The sequence below is a fragment of the Notolepis coatsorum genome (assembly GCF_963971535.1).
Source record: "Notolepis coatsorum genome assembly, chromosome: 1".
Classification (NCBI taxonomy): domain Eukaryota; kingdom Metazoa; phylum Chordata; class Actinopteri; order Aulopiformes; family Paralepididae; genus Notolepis; species Notolepis coatsorum.
Genome location: NC_140165.1, coordinates 309,300,341 through 309,316,234, shown reverse-complemented (window position 1 = coordinate 309,316,234; position 15,894 = coordinate 309,300,341). Strand labels below are relative to the sequence as shown.

Here is a 15,894-nt window from a genome sequence, read left to right as displayed (position 1 = left end):
TGACTGCATCAAAGGAACATTTAAAAGCATCCCATTTGCTGCTCGGCTGGTATTAAAAAAGAAAGTATAAAAGGACAGAAGTCTGGAGATATAAGGGCAGCTTACCTAGCAATGACTTCAGGATAAAAATCAACATGTGTGATTGTTTTCTTTGATACAGAGAGGACCATCTTAAAGACAAAGTGCAGTGGTGGGTGCGAGAGCCTGCACCCGTTACAAAACGTATAGCAGTATGGTACGCAGAATCCAGCCTTTCTAGTTTAGTCTGCGCTGGTGCCTTGTGGGCTATAAGATTTGGGAGCTGATTCCAGTGCGAACATCTCGTACAGTTTCTTCCTAAACGCACTACAGAGAAATAAGTAGATGAGAGGGTCCAGACACACATTGGTGGCTGAAAGCCACAAGGTAAACACTTTAGCTACATTAAGTCCAGCCCTCTTGCAATAATATCCTTCAGAAATCTGAAGTAGCGTGTAGGGGATACGTATCACATGGTAGGGGGCAAAGCACAGCAAGAACACCACCAAGATTAGAAACACTCGAGTGTTAGTCTTACGTCTCACATTATCGTTGTTGCTTCCGGATTTTGTGTATGACTGATAGACCGTCCTGGCAATGCAGATGTAACAGAAGGCATTGATAATACTTGCAACCCAGAAGATCACGTTGTTAGTGATGGCCACACCCGCATGAAGACTCAATCCTGATTCGCTCTTCATTTTCATACAGAATTCCTTTTTGCTGCTGTTCAGACGACTCTCATTGGTCAGTATTATTGTGGGGAAGGTAATCGTGCACAGATAGATGCCCCACACCGACGGCGATATTACTCTCCCGAGGAGCACGTTCTGACCCAACATCCTGCCACCGGGTCGGACGATCTTGAAGAAACGGTCCACACTTATGAGGCAGAGGAAGATGATGCTCATGTACATGCAGGTGTAGAAGATCACACCCGAATATTGACAATGGATTGCTTTCAAAACAACAGAGCTGTTGGGCAAAAAGTGGGCAGCTTGTAGAGGTAGTGTCAGCGTCATGAGGAAGTCAGCAGCTATCAGGTTCTTCAGATACACCATGAAGGGGGACTTGGAGGGCAGGCGAAGAGAGACCCAGGCTGCCATTCCATTGAGGAAGAGGGCAGGGATGAAGAGTAGGAAGTAAAGGATGGATGCAGCCAGATCTACAGCATCTTTATCAAAGCCACAGTCCAGTGAGTCCATGGTGGGGAGTTTAGATTAATCTAAAGAAGAGGTTTGCAGCACACAAAGTTAATGTTTACATGTTAACTCTGAATGTCATGATAATAATGATAATAATAATAATAATAATAATAATAATAATAATAATAATAATAATAATAATAATAATAATAATAATAATAATAATAATAATAATAATAATAATAATAATAATAATAATAATAATAATAATAATATTATTAAATAATAATAATAATAATAATAATAATAATAATAATAATAATAATAATAATAATAATAATAATAATAATAATAATAATAATAATAATAATAATAATAATAATAATAAAAAACTTTATTAGTATATGACCTTTCATACAAGAATTGCAGCCCAAAGTGCTTCACAGCAGTAATGTAGACATAATGAACATAAAATAGACATAGGCATAAAAACCGCATAAAATTGGCATAAATATATAAGCATAAAATGAGCAGATAATTTACATAAAATGAGGAGATAATTGACTAAATAAAAGCAATGCAGACATAAAATGTGTATAAAATAGCATAAAATGTGTATAAAATAGACAATAAACAGAGTAAAAGCAATGCAGACATACAATTGGTAAAAAAAAAAAAAAAAAAGACAATAATCAGAATAAAAGCTAAGCATGCAGGCATTAAAAAAAGAAAAAAAGAGAGACAATAATCTAAGTGGCAGAGTGCAGGATGCAGACATTATTGTCAAACATAAATACAATAAACTCACCAGCGTTGCTGCTGTTGCTGTGTCTTAGTCGAGTGACGGGTGGTACAGCCGGGTGGTGCAGCCTCTTCTGATAACTATCTGACCACATGACACGGACAGGAAACCACGCGTCTGTACGTTTGCAGAGCTCAGTCACTCGACGAAGACTAATGAAAATGAATGAAACTGGCCCCTGTAAATGTCCAAACCACCCCTCCCACACACCCACCCACCACCTCCTAATGTACAGTTTCCTCCCCCTCGTATGTATATTTCTGTTAGGATCTCCGTTTAACAGTACTGCCATGTAACTTATAAATTTTGTTTAAAGAACGAGAGGTGACGTATAATTTAAGAAGAACACTCAATTTGAAACAGCCTAGAGCTCGAACCACACTTAAAAGTATGTCTGTGTCTGTGTCTGGAACAATATACCGGATGAAATAAAAAACAGCAGGAGTATTTTTAAGTTTAAAAAGATGTTTAAAAACAGGGTTCTAGAATCTTATAGTAAAATTTTACCTACAATCTTTTTTTCTTTTCTTTTTTTTCTACCATGAAACTCTGGTATTGCAGATGGATTTTTGATTTTTCCTATGTTGGCTTATGTTCTTTTCAGGAACGTTTTTCTTTGTTGATTGTTGATTTTTTGTTTTTTTGTTTGTTTTATCTCGCAAACTTTAACTTTTTTTGTTCTTTTCTGGATCGTTTGTTGATTTTTGATTGTTGGTTTTTTTTTTTGTTATATTTTGAAACCTAACTTTTTTTAATTTGTTTTTTTTTTTAATTAGGGGTAGGTTGCTCTATAAGCCTTCGGCTTCAAACCTATCCTTTTCGTTTGTTTATTTGTGAAAATGTTCGAAAAATTATTTGTTTGTTTATTTATTTGTAAACATTCGAAATAAAATAATTAATTCATTCATTGTGTGTCACAAATGTAACAGTACTGTATATCTGTATGATAATGTCATGTATGTCATAAATATCATGATATATATCTGTATATCTGTATGTCATGTATGTCATAAATGTTATTATGAATTGAAAATGGGGGACCCTGATGTAAACAAGACGAAAGTCTTTCTCTGGTCTGCATCCCCTTAACAATTGTGTGTATTGAGCCGTACTGTATTGTGCCCATTCTGCAATCTGTTACAGTTTTCAATCAATCAATCAATCAATCAATCACATCACACAACAGTCTAATCATTAGACTATTGTGTGATGTCATTATTCAGTCTCATTCTTAACCATCAATATTTGTTCATTTTCTTACTGACCTCTGATATATAATGCCATATTTACTTATTTGCATTTTGCATCTGATAAAATACAACAATTTAATTTGAAAAATTAGACCAAATTTATGAACTTTTTTTTAATCTACTTTTTCTCCCATTTTTCTATTTTTCTCCCATCCCAATTTCGTATTGTCCAATTCTACCCCCTGTCTCGAACGCTGTTAGGCCATGCCTCCCACAGGCCGGCTGCAATGTGGACAAAGCCTTGCATCATGTGTCCCCTCCGGTACACGAGGAGGCAGCCGTCGCATTTTTTCACCTGCACAGCGTGATCTCTCAGCGGCGAGGGTCTGCGTGGGAGGGTCACGCCGCCTCTTGCTTCCTGATTCTGCTGCGCAGGCGCACCAACCGACCTGTAGGAGTCGCTGTCCACTAGGGCTGCAACTAATGACTATTTTGGTAGTCGACTAATCTGTCGATTATTTTTTCGATTAGTCGACTAATCGAAAACCAATTATATAAACAAACAAAAAAATATATATATATCATTTTTTTTTAACTACCTATCTTTGTGAAAGTGGCTTCTCATCTCTGGTCCAGCTGAAGACAGAGCAGAGGAACAGATTGGACATTGAGCATGACCTCAGAGTTTCTTTGAGACTCTTGTCAGGACCAAACAACATCCCCAGTTATCCCATTAGTTCCCCCAAACTTACTGTCGGTCTGTTATGTTAAGCTAAGAAGTCTTCAGCTGGCTGGACCAGAGCTGAGAAGCCACTTTCACAAAGATAGGTAGTGCAAAAAAAATTAAAAAAATAATAATATTTTTTTTTAATGACTAATCGACGCAACAATATCTTGTCTGCGATTTTTCATAATCGACAATGACTAATCGTTGCAGCCCTACTGTCCACAACGTCCGATCCCCACCCACCAGCTTCCCACCCCTAACACTGCCAATTGTTAGTATGAACGACCAGCCAAGCTGGTAGCAATGTCGAGAGCTGGGCTCGAACCCAGCATCTCCTGCATTAGTGGCGAGCGCCTTGCCCATTGCGCCACTTAGCCGCCCCCAAATTTATGAACTTGAATTAACATTTATTTGTCTCTGCACTTATAAATCAAAAACTAACAAAAAAATCGAATGGAAAATAAATAGTTGTATGGCACTTAACAGCAGCATTTACCTCCATTTACCTCCTTGGCAAATAACTAGCTGTATTTAGTTTTCCATAAGGTCCACTGACTCGGTCCCCAGCATTGTGGTGGTTGAGCAGCAGCCAGGTCTAGTGGAGACTCGGGTCTGGCAGTGGCTAACACTACTAGCAGTGTCAACTTCAGTAGTGCTGCTAGCTGCTGCGCTAACAGCATTAGTCTTTGGCCTTTTTATAAAGACGACGCTGTCCAGCCTTGTACAGCCTTGTGGCGGGTTAAGCCTTTTTTTCGGCGGCATGTGGTGTATACTGTTTACTTTTTACTTGAGTCACAGTTGCAGGACATGAGGACCAGGAACATCACGTTAAGCTTGCTGCTTCTTCTTCACCAAATTGGTTGGAGTAGCATTAGATACGCTCATGGGCGACACATAGTGGCTTGGAGGTGAAACGCAGCCTATTCCAATAATTAACATTCGGTTATTTTAAAAACTGAAAAGAAAAATATGATCTATTAACAATTTATTTAGGTAACATAAATAATACTAATTCGTACATTGAAAAAATAATAATATATAAAAAATAATTTAATATACATTTTTTGAGAGACCCCCACAGGGTTTGTTGACTATGGGGGCTCAGACTCTATCTATGGGGGCTGAGCCCCCATTGGCCCCCACATAATTCGAACACTGGTCATCACTAACACCGTGATCTTCTGGGTTGCAAGTATTATCAATTCCTTCTGTTACATCTGCATTGCCAGGACGGTCTATCAGTCATACACAAAATCCGGAAGCAACAACGATAATGTGAGCCGTAAGACTAACACTCGAGTGTTTCTAATCTTGGTGGTGTTCTTGCTGTGCTTTGCCCCCTACCATGTGATACGTATCCCCTACACGCTACTTCAGATTTCTGAAGGATATGATTGCAAGAGGGCTGGACTTAATGTAGCTAAAGTGTTTACCTTGTGGCTTTCAGCCACCAATGTGTGTCTGGACCCTCTCATCTACTTCTTTCTGTGTAGTGCGTTTAGGAACAAACTGTACGAGATGTTCGCACTGGAATCAGCTCCCAAATAAATCTCATAGCTCACAAGGACCCATCGCAGACTAAACTAGAAAGGCATATATGTCTCTATGACAAACAGTTCACGGGATTGCTCCCGATGAGCAGGTCGGCACCTTGTATGGTCGCCTCCGCCATTGGTGTGTGAATGTGTGAGTGAACGGGTGAATGTGAGGAACAAATTGTAAAGCACTTTGGATAAAAGCTGCTATATAAATGCACCATTTACTACATACATTCAGAAATACTGGTTGCTATTGCTACCCAAATGTAGGCACATGTAGAAAACAAGAGAACAAGGAACGAGGGAGTAACAATAGGAGATTGTTGAGTGTAACTTCTTGACATTTACTGTGTCATTTCCCAGAACTTAGGGTGTAACCGCACATGAATCAGTAGGCTATATACTGTATGTATATGGATGAAGTGCCCCTTGCTCATGGCATTTGTGACAATAATATTCTGGCACACTAATCTATACTTAGAAAATTTGCTCATAACAGACATGTTCATCCAGCACTGACACATCATAACAGACATGTTCATCCAGCACTGCAGCATCATAACAGACATGTTCATCCAGCACTGACACATCATAACAGGCATGTTCATCCAGCACTGCAGCATCATAACAGACATGTTCATCCAGCACTGACACATCATAACAGACATGTTCATCCAGCACTGACACATCATAACAGACATGTTCATCCAGCACTGCAGCATCATAACAGACATGTTCATCCAGCACTGACACATCATAACAGGCATGTTCATCCAGCACTGCAGCATCATACTGTAACAGGTAGGCTGGAGTAGAAAGCAAATGTGCACAGCTATGGAAGGCTTGTACTCTCATCTGAGGACGAAAAACATGTGGGAACATGAGTTCTGATGGTGGGAACATGAGTTCTGATAGTGGGAACATGTGACCTGAAGATTCATACCCATACTGTAGATACAACTGAACTTTCTACCCATAGGTTCTGACCCCAGTGCATAATATTAAATGCAGAAGTAACTTGTGGTCTGGTTAACTGTCACACAGCAAAAACGGCTAACGTAGCTTGTGTTAGTGTTAGCTAGTGTTAGTTATAGTTGCCATTTGTTTTCACACCTCTGGAATGTATTTTCTCTGTGACAGCAAAACATGTACACACACACACACACACACACACACACACACACACACACACACACACACACACACACACACACACACACACACACACACACACACACACACACACACACACACACACACACACACACACACACACACACACACACACACACACACACACACACACACTGCAGCTATTTACACTGTAGAATCTTTTTTTTTATCCTCTGTTTTCTTACCTTGTGAAAAAACATGCATTGTATAGTTTTTATAGATCGGTGTGTATTGTGTTTACAAATCTACTACGGTCGGGGAGCCGGGAAGAACAGGTTTTTCTGAATGTACATTTAAATGGTGCCTTTATTTAGCAGCTTTTATCCAAAGTGCTTTACAACTTGTTCCTCACATTCACCCGTTCACTCACACATTCACATATTTTTTATTTATCCTTTATTTATCCAGGAATGTCCCATTGAGATACAAGAGTCCTGACCAACACGGCACACAGCAAGTTTCAACATAAAAACAAGGGCATTAAACAAAAAACATACAAATCAAATACAAATACAGAAGGCCATTTGTGCAGTGGCAAGAAGCATAATCAGATCAGCAATAGCATCAGTTAAAACAGTTACATGTTTCATGAAGCGCTAATTGTAGCATACCTTTAAGCATTCACAGTAGGAAGTGCCTCTAGACAAAGTTTCACTTGCAGCGTATTCCATAAAAAGGTAGCATAGTGGATGAATGCAGCTTTACCAAGCTCTGACTGCATCAAAGGAACATTTAAAAGCATCCCATTTGCTGCTCGGCTGGTATTAAAAAAGAAAGTATAAAAGGACAGAAGTCTGGAGATATAAGGGCAGCTTACCTAGCAATGACTTCAGGATAAAAATCAACATGTGTGATTGTTTTCTTTGATACAGAGAGGACCATCTTAAAGACAAAGTGCAGTGGTGGGTGCGAGAGCCTGCACCCGTTACAAAACGTATAGCAGTATGGTACGCAGAATCCAGCCTTTCTAGTTTAGTCTGCGCTGGTGCCTTGTGGGCTATAAGATTTGGGAGCTGATTCCAGTGCGAACATCTCGTACAGTTTCTTCCTAAACGCACTACAGAGAAATAAGTAGATGAGAGGGTCCAGACACACATTGGTGGCTGAAAGCCACAAGGTAAACACTTTAGCTACATTAAGTCCAGCCCTCTTGCAATAATATCCTTCAGAAATCTGAAGTAGCGTGTAGGGGATACGTATCACATGGTAGGGGGCAAAGCACAGCAAGAACACCACCAAAATTAGAAACACTCGAGTGTTAGTCTTACGTCTCACATTATCGTTGTTGCTTCCGGATTTTGTGTATGACTGATAGACCGTCCTGGCAATGCAGATGTAACAGAAGGAATTGATAATACTTGCAACCCAGAAGATCACAGTGTTAGTGATGGCCACACCCGCATGAAGACTCAATCCTGATTCGCTCTTCATTTTCATACAGAATTCCTTTTTGCTGCTGTTCAGATGACTCTCATTGGTCAGTATTATTGTGGGGAAGGTAATCGTGCACAGATAGATGCCCCACACCGACGGCGATATTACTCTCCCGAGGAGCACGTTCTGACCCAACATCCTGCCACCGGGTCGGACGATCTTGAAGAAATGGTCCACACTTATGAGGCAGAGGAAGATGATGCTCATGTACATGCAGGTGTGAATGAATGAAATGAATGAAAACTTTATTTAACAGATTGCAGAATGGGTACAATACAGTACGGCTCAATACATACAATTGTTAAGGGGATGCAGACCTGAGAAAGACGTTTGTCTTGTTTCCATCAGGGTCCCCCATTTTCAATTCATATAGACATTTATGACATACACAACATACATGACATTTATGGCATAGGGACATATAGGTATTTAGTACTGATACATTTGTGACATAAACGGTATTCAAATATACAGTACTGTTACCCCTAGATCCTGACAGAGTATATACATATGATGGGGAGGGGACTGTACATTAGGAGGGGGTGGGTGGGTGGGAGAGAAATATACATACGGTGGGGAGGGAATATATACATGCGGTGGGGAGGAGACTGTCTATTAGGAGGTGGTGGGGGTTTTGGGCATTTACGGTGGCCAGTTTCGAATTGCAGCCTCCCGTAGGTGCTCTTTAAGAGCGGTTTTGAAATTGGGCAGGGATTCACATTCCTTTACAGCTTTGGGTAGGGCGTTCCACATTGTTGTGGCATAATTGCGAAACGTGTTTAGTCCCTTGTTTGAGCCGAATCTGGGTTTAACATGATTTGTTGAGCTTCCTCTGGTGTAGTGGTTGTGGTATTCACTGACCTTTGGGAAGTATTTTGACATGTACATGGGCACCCCGGTCGTATAGAGTATCTTGTAGACCAGGCCCATTGCAAGTTGCTGTACTCTGTCGTCTACTCTAAGCCATCCTAGGTTGTCAAAGTGGGCAGGGGTGAGGTGGGTTCTGGGGTTCAGGTCAAGTAGTAGTCTGACCAGTTTGTTTTGTGATGTTTGTAATTTTGTTTTAAGCGCCTTTGAGGTGCTTTGGTACCATGAGGTGCATGCATAGTCATAGTACCCTTGCATGAGTGCTCCTGCCAGAGTCTTCAGGGTATTCTTGTTTACCAGAGAGGAGATCCGGTACAAGAATCTAGTTCGTTGGTTGACTTTTTTTTTTATTACATTGGATGCCATTTTCTCACAGGAAAGATTTGCCTCTAGGATGGAACCCAGGTAGGTAATTTCGTCTTTCCTTGTGACAATATTGTCACCCACTGTAACTGAGAAGCCGTCGGTCTTGCTGAGTTTGTTATTTGAACCGAAGAGAATGGACTCTGTTTTGCCCATGTGTAATGATAGTTTGTTATCAGCGAGCCATATGCAGATTTTGCCTAGTTCCGAGCTGAGGGTTTTCTCAACCTGCAACTTGTTCTTGTCAGAGACCAGCAGGGCTGAGTCGTCCGCAAACAGGAACAAGTTGCAGTCACAGGCTGACGACATGTCATTTGCATAAATTAGGAAGAGTAGCGGTCCTAGTATGCTTCCTTGTGGAACACCACAGCTCACTGTGAGGGGGGGGGATAGAGTACCGTTTACCTCTACCATCTGTTCTCTCCCCTCCAGGTAGGATTGCATCCAGCTCACTGATAAGCTATCAAAACCAATTGCTTTTAGCTTGTCCATAAGAATGGAGTGATTGACAGTGTCGAAGGCCTTTTGTAGGTCCAGCATGACCATGCCGCAGTATTTGCCCGCGTCCACCTCTTGTTTGATGTGGTCGTTCAAATAGAGAAGGCATGTGTCAGTGAAGTGGGACGTTCTGAAGCCAGATTGGAATTCGTAGATTAGATTTTTTTCCGCCAGGTACTTTTCGACCTGTTCCTAGACTATTTTCTCCATGACTTTCGAGATGGAGGTAAGAATAGAAACAGGGCGGTAGTTGCCTGGGTCTAATTTGCTGCCCTTTTTGTGCAGAGGGGTCACTCTCGCAATTTTGAAGTCCTTGGGGACGTGCCCCTGTTTTATAGAGAGGTTTATTATGTGTGTGATGACTGGGGTGATGGCGGCTGCTGCGTCTCTGAGGAATTTGGAGGGGATGTTGTCATGGCCAGTGGCCTTGTTAGGTTGGAGGGCGCTCAATTTTTTGAGTACCTCATCGGTTGTTACCATTTCAAGTTTGAAGTCATCTTTGTGGACCCCTAGGTTTTTGTAGTATGCTACTATGTGTTCTACCCAATAATGCCCTGAGTGGGAGGGTAGTTTGTTTACCAGTGTTGTGGCTATGTTTGTGAAGAAGATGTTTAAGTAATTGGCTACATCCAGCTTGTCTGTGATGAGCGTGTTGTCCGTCTTTATGTTTATGTTTGAGAATCTGGTTTTAAGTTTTTTACTGCAGCCTAGTTGATTATTGAGTAATTTCCAAAGTTCACGGGGTTTGTTTTTGTTTTCCTCAGTTTTGTCGTTGATGAAATTTCTTTTTGCGGTTCTGATCATGGTGTTTACGTCATTTCTTAGTCTGTTTCTTTGAATTTTTTGTTCAACCACGTGGGCTTGGAGTTCACTGTTTGAGCTTTTGGAAAGCTTTGTCTGACTTTTATGAAGTTCATAGCATTTTTTGTCTCTGGTTTTCATAGCGGCCAGTATTTCAGTGTGCATCCATGGTTCAGCGCGATTTTTAACCCTGGTGGTTCTTATGGGTGCCATGTTGTTGAGTATTGCTGTGAATTTGGTTTTGAATCCAAGCCATGTTTCTTCAACCTGTGTACCACTGAGTTCATCTGACCAGTCCAAGCTCCCCAGTTCTAGGTTAAAGGCCTCTCTAGAGTAAGTTTTGAGGTCTCTAGATGTGACTGTTTTGTGACAGCCGGCCTTCTGTTTTAGCTTTTTGCGGGTACAGAAAATCATATAATGATCACTTAACCCGCATGCTATCACCCCTAGAAGATCACACCCGAATATTGACAATGGATTGCTTTCAAAACAACAGAGCTGTTGGGCAAAAAGTGGGCAGCTTGTAGAGGTAGTGTCAGCGTCATGAGGAAGTCAGCAGCTATCAGGTTCTTCAGATACACCATGAAGGGGGACTTGGATCGCAGGTGAAGAGAGACCCAGGCTGCCATTCCATTGAGGAAGAGGGCAGGGATGAAGACTCAGTGTCAAATGCATCACTGCTTATGTAGTGTACAACGAGGATGAACATCCCGACGGATTAAGTAACTCAACTTGTTGTTACTTTAATTTCAATTAATTCGTTCATTCACCACAAATCTCACAAATTCCAATCCCACAATTTGAGTACTATTGTCTACAACATTTAATCTAAGGGACAAGCCAGTGAAAAGTTTGGGTAGGTGGTATAATGAGGAGTTGAATGATTGTGAACAGATAGGGCAATTTAGGAAAGATGTTGTAAAGGGGATAGGAAGGATATAGCGAAGCCAGGGCTTCGAGGCAAGTTGCAGTGTGTTATGGTGTTTGCAGTTTGGTTTATTCCCTAAATTGATGTGGCCATTATCAATATATGAAGTGCCAAAATCAAAAGGTAGAAAGGCTTGAGAGATTGGTTAATTCCTCTATTAGGAAATGGCTACGAGTTCCTCTCTGTATTAGTAGTGTGGCATTGTACAGGAAAGCATTCTCCAGCTACCAGTAACAAGTCTAACAGAGGCGTTTAAGTCTGTGAAGGTGATACCAGCGTTATCAGGGAGCAAAGTAGTTTGTCATTTTGTCCCAAATCCAACTAGAGTGAGGAAATTGAACCTAAGACAGGCAGTACAGGAAGCAGAGGCTTAGAGCTCTTAGGCACACAGACATTGTAGGTAAGGTGCAACAAGGCCAGGGGGTGGGGGGCTGGGACTCTGCTCAGGGACACCAGTATGGAGTAAAGCAGGTCCCACGGAAAGGAGGACGCTGGTAGTGGAGCAGGTAAGGCAAAAAGTGGAAGTAGTGAGGTGTACAAAGGCTGTGGCCAGTGGCGGACTGGGACACAAATTCAGCCCGGGACATTCAGACACACCAGCCCACACACCGGCCCACGCACCGGCCCCGAAACCGGGCCCACACAACAGGGGCGTTATGAAACACTTGTCCAGTATTAAACAACCCAAGGCTGTGGCTAAGGAGTCAACATCAGGGAGACCAAATCTACACACCGCCCCTAGATGTGCACTCATGCACAGTGCACACACACACACACACAGACACACACATACATATACCGTTACTTCCCGTCATTGGCATATGTTTTTTTTTTTACTAACATCTTAGTGCCTCATTAGCCTAGGGATTAAGGATACATGAAGTATTAACTACACCATAATAATATTGAGGTTTTGATCCATAGAAAGTAGGGATGTCCGATATTATCGGCCTACCGATATTATCGGCCGATATCGGCATTAAAATGTGATATCGAAAAATATCGGTATTGGTTTTTAAAAAATAATATTTTATTTACATTTCTATAACCTTTATTTACCCAGGCAAGCAAGTAAGAACCAATTCTGATTTTATTTATTGTCAAAAGTATGCATAATGTTGTGTTAATTCCACAACAAGAGATATGTAATGTTAATTACCTGAAATTATTCCATTTCTTGGGGCGGGAAACCCTGCATATATCGGTATCGGTTGATATCGGTATCGGAAATTAAGAGTTGGACAATATCGGTATATCGGTATCGGTAAAAAAGCCAATATCGAGCATCCCTAATAGAAAGGTCTGTGCTACACAATTTCAGTTAGATTGGATTTATTGTCCTTTAATTTGGCACTCATGACATTAGTTGCTTGCCGTTTAATCAACATTGAAAGACCCCCCACTTCCTCCCAGACACCCATTCCAAGAGCCTGTTTTCTCTCTCTCTCTCTCTCTCTCTCTCTCTCTCTCTCTCTCTCTCTCTCTCTCTCTCTCTCTCTCTCTCTCTCTCTCTCTCTCTCTCTCTATCTCTCTCTGTGTATGTGTCTCTCTGTGTGTGTGTCTCTCTCTCTCTGTTTCTCCCTCTCTCTGTGTGTCTCTCTCTGTGTCTCTCTCTCTGTGTCTCTCTCTGTGTCTCTCTCTCTCTGTGTGTCTCTCTCTGTGTCTCTCTCTCTGTGTCTCTCTCACTGTGTCTCTCTCTCTCTGTCTCTCTCTCTGTGTCTCTCTCTCTCTGTCTCTCTCTCTGTGTGTCTGTCTCTCTGTCTCTCTCTCTGTCTGTCTGTCTGTCTGTCTGGACTGGGCTCTCTCTCTCCCCTCAGGGTCAGCTGTGCTGGACTGGGCGCTCTCTCTCCCCTCAGGGTCAGCTGTGCTGGACTGGGCGCTCTCTCTTTCCTCAGAGTCAACTGCATAAGAAGAACATCAGCAATCAATAATAATGGCTTGAATTCATACAGCGTTTTTCAGCCTTTTGAAAACACCCAAAGTAGTAGTAGTAGTAGTAGTAGTAGTAGTAGTAGTAGTAGTAGTAGTAGTAGTAGTAGTCTATTCAGTCATCATCTCACACAATACAATATACCCCATCATTTAACAATATTTGATTTTACAGTGACTGAAAAGGTACAGACTGAAGCATAATGCTTATATATGCCTGTCCTATATTATTAACAAAAATTAAAAAAAAATGGCGGCTACGTGGCGTAGTGGGCAAGGCGCTCGCCACAAATACTGGAGACGCTAGGCTCGCCTGTTCGAGCCCAGCGCTCCACATTGCTTTCAGTTTAGCTGGTCGTTCATACTAATACACATTGGCCGTATTAGGGGGTGGGAAACTGATGGGTGGGGATCGGGCGTTGTGGACAGCGACTCCTACAGGTCGGTTGGTGCGCCTGCGCAGTAGAATCAGGAAGTGTCGGGGGCAGCGTGAGCCTCCCACGCGTTACTCCTCGCCACTGAGAGATCGAGCTGCGCAGGTGAAAAGATGCGACTGCTGTTACCTCAAGTACCGGAGGGGACTTGTGCTATGTATGACATAGTCCACATTGCAGCCGGCTTGTGGGAGGCAAGAAACAGCGTTCGTGACAGGGGAGGGTTGAATTGGATGATACGAAATTGGGATGGGAGAAAATGTAGAAAATGGGAGAAAAAGTGGATAAAAAAAAACAAATTAAAAAAATTAAGACTCCAAAACAGTATTCTAAAAGAAAATAGCAAAAGAAAACAGTATTATTCACCCTTGTAGTTTTCAAAAATAGCTTTACAAACCATTTTCTTAAAAACCAAAAGCGAATTACTCATTCTTAACTGTATATCAGCATTGTTCCACAAAGCGCTTCACAGAAACCATCAAGCATTCATACTCACACAGTCATACACTACTGGTGGTTGTGAGCAGCATCAGCAAACACAGCTGCCCTGTGGCAGACTGACGGAATCATGTCTGCTAATCAGCGCCAACCACCATCAACAACCTTCATAAATACATTCAACATTAATGGAATAGGCTAACTACCAACTTAGCTGTAGCAGTTAGCTGTTATATGCAATCACATTTGTTTAACTACGAGTAGCACATTTAGTATAGTATTGCAGTTTATCATAACAGAATATAGCAAAGCATTACAGTATAGTAATATAGTAGTATATATATATATATATATATATATATATATATATATATATATATATATATATATATATATATATATATTCTTTCATTTATTTGCATTTATTTTAAATGTGTTGGACCTTATGGTGTTCTTGTTCTGTTCTTGACTTATTGTTATGTTTCTTCTTGACTTGTTTAAAGAAGACATGTACGGCCCATGGGGACATTAACGTGTGTTGTCGGGCCTTACAAATAAATTTGATTTGATTTGATTTATATATATTATAGAATAATAATATATTAAAATAACAGTATATAAAATAATATTGTATATTACTGTATACCAATATAATATAGTCTAGTTACTTTAGTATAATATAGTATAATTTAGTTATAGTATAATCAAATAAAAATAATACAATTATATAGAATAATACATGATATAATAGAACAGTGTACTATAAATATATAGATACATGTGTGTGTGTCTGTGTGTATAAATGAATGAACCTCAGTAAATATGTAATTTAACTGATATACACAACATTTATTTATTTATGTTAATTTAATTGTGTTTATGTTTTAATTTCTGCAAAATAAGTATGTACATTTTGTTTGGTTTGGTAAACATTGCGCTATGAACAGTCTATCAGTGTACTGTATGTGTGTAGGGGCAGGTACAATATTGAGCCTTCTTCTTCCTGTTCCTTTCGGCCATGGAGTTTAGTGGATCATATTAAGTCAATATGTACTGAAGACACTGTTGGACTGTAACAATTCCATGTACAAATAAATAAAAATTAAATTAAATGAAAATGAAAAATAGCTTGATCATTGATTGATGGAGTAATATGGGGTTCTTAACCTGATAAATCAAAAGGATTTATCTTAAAATAACGTATATTTTTACATCTATGCAAATGCATATTGTGGTGGAATTTTAGCAAAAAATTACCCAGTTGGAACTGTGAACGAATGCTTACTTGAATCAAGGATAGAAGCTGATAAGCTAAATGTATTATCTGTGTACAGAGTCTCACTTCAGTTTACAAGGTGTAGCTGAAAAGAGTTTAAATGCAGAGACAGGATACCGCATACCGGGGGTGGGGGGCAAAAATGCAAACCTGCCATTTCTAACTGGAAACAAGCTTCCTGTGTTGCCCTGGCAACGGGCAGTTTTATCATTATATTTGACGTAGCAGGATGTGTAGGGGACTGGAAGTAACACCTGTGTATCTCCTTGCATCTTTACGAAGAAATATAGAGCAGAAAAACGTAGGCAATTTCCACAGAAGTGCATTGTAGAC

At 40.5% G+C, this 15,894-nt stretch overlaps 1 protein-coding gene across 1 annotated transcript; it reads right to left on the bottom strand.

Annotated features, from left to right (window-relative positions):
• Positions 1-1,995: 1,995 nt before the first annotated feature.
• Positions 1,996-15,718, bottom strand: LOC311225917 (G-protein coupled receptor 87-like; the record flags this gene model as incomplete). Its single annotated transcript, XM_084311308.1, has 4 exons — positions 1,996-2,049; positions 8,136-8,229; positions 11,064-11,214; positions 15,712-15,718. The coding sequence occupies 4 exons, from the start codon at positions 15,716-15,718 to the stop codon at positions 1,996-1,998; spliced, it is 306 nt and encodes a 101-aa protein (XP_084167434.1).
• Positions 15,719-15,894: the final 176 nt, after the last annotated feature.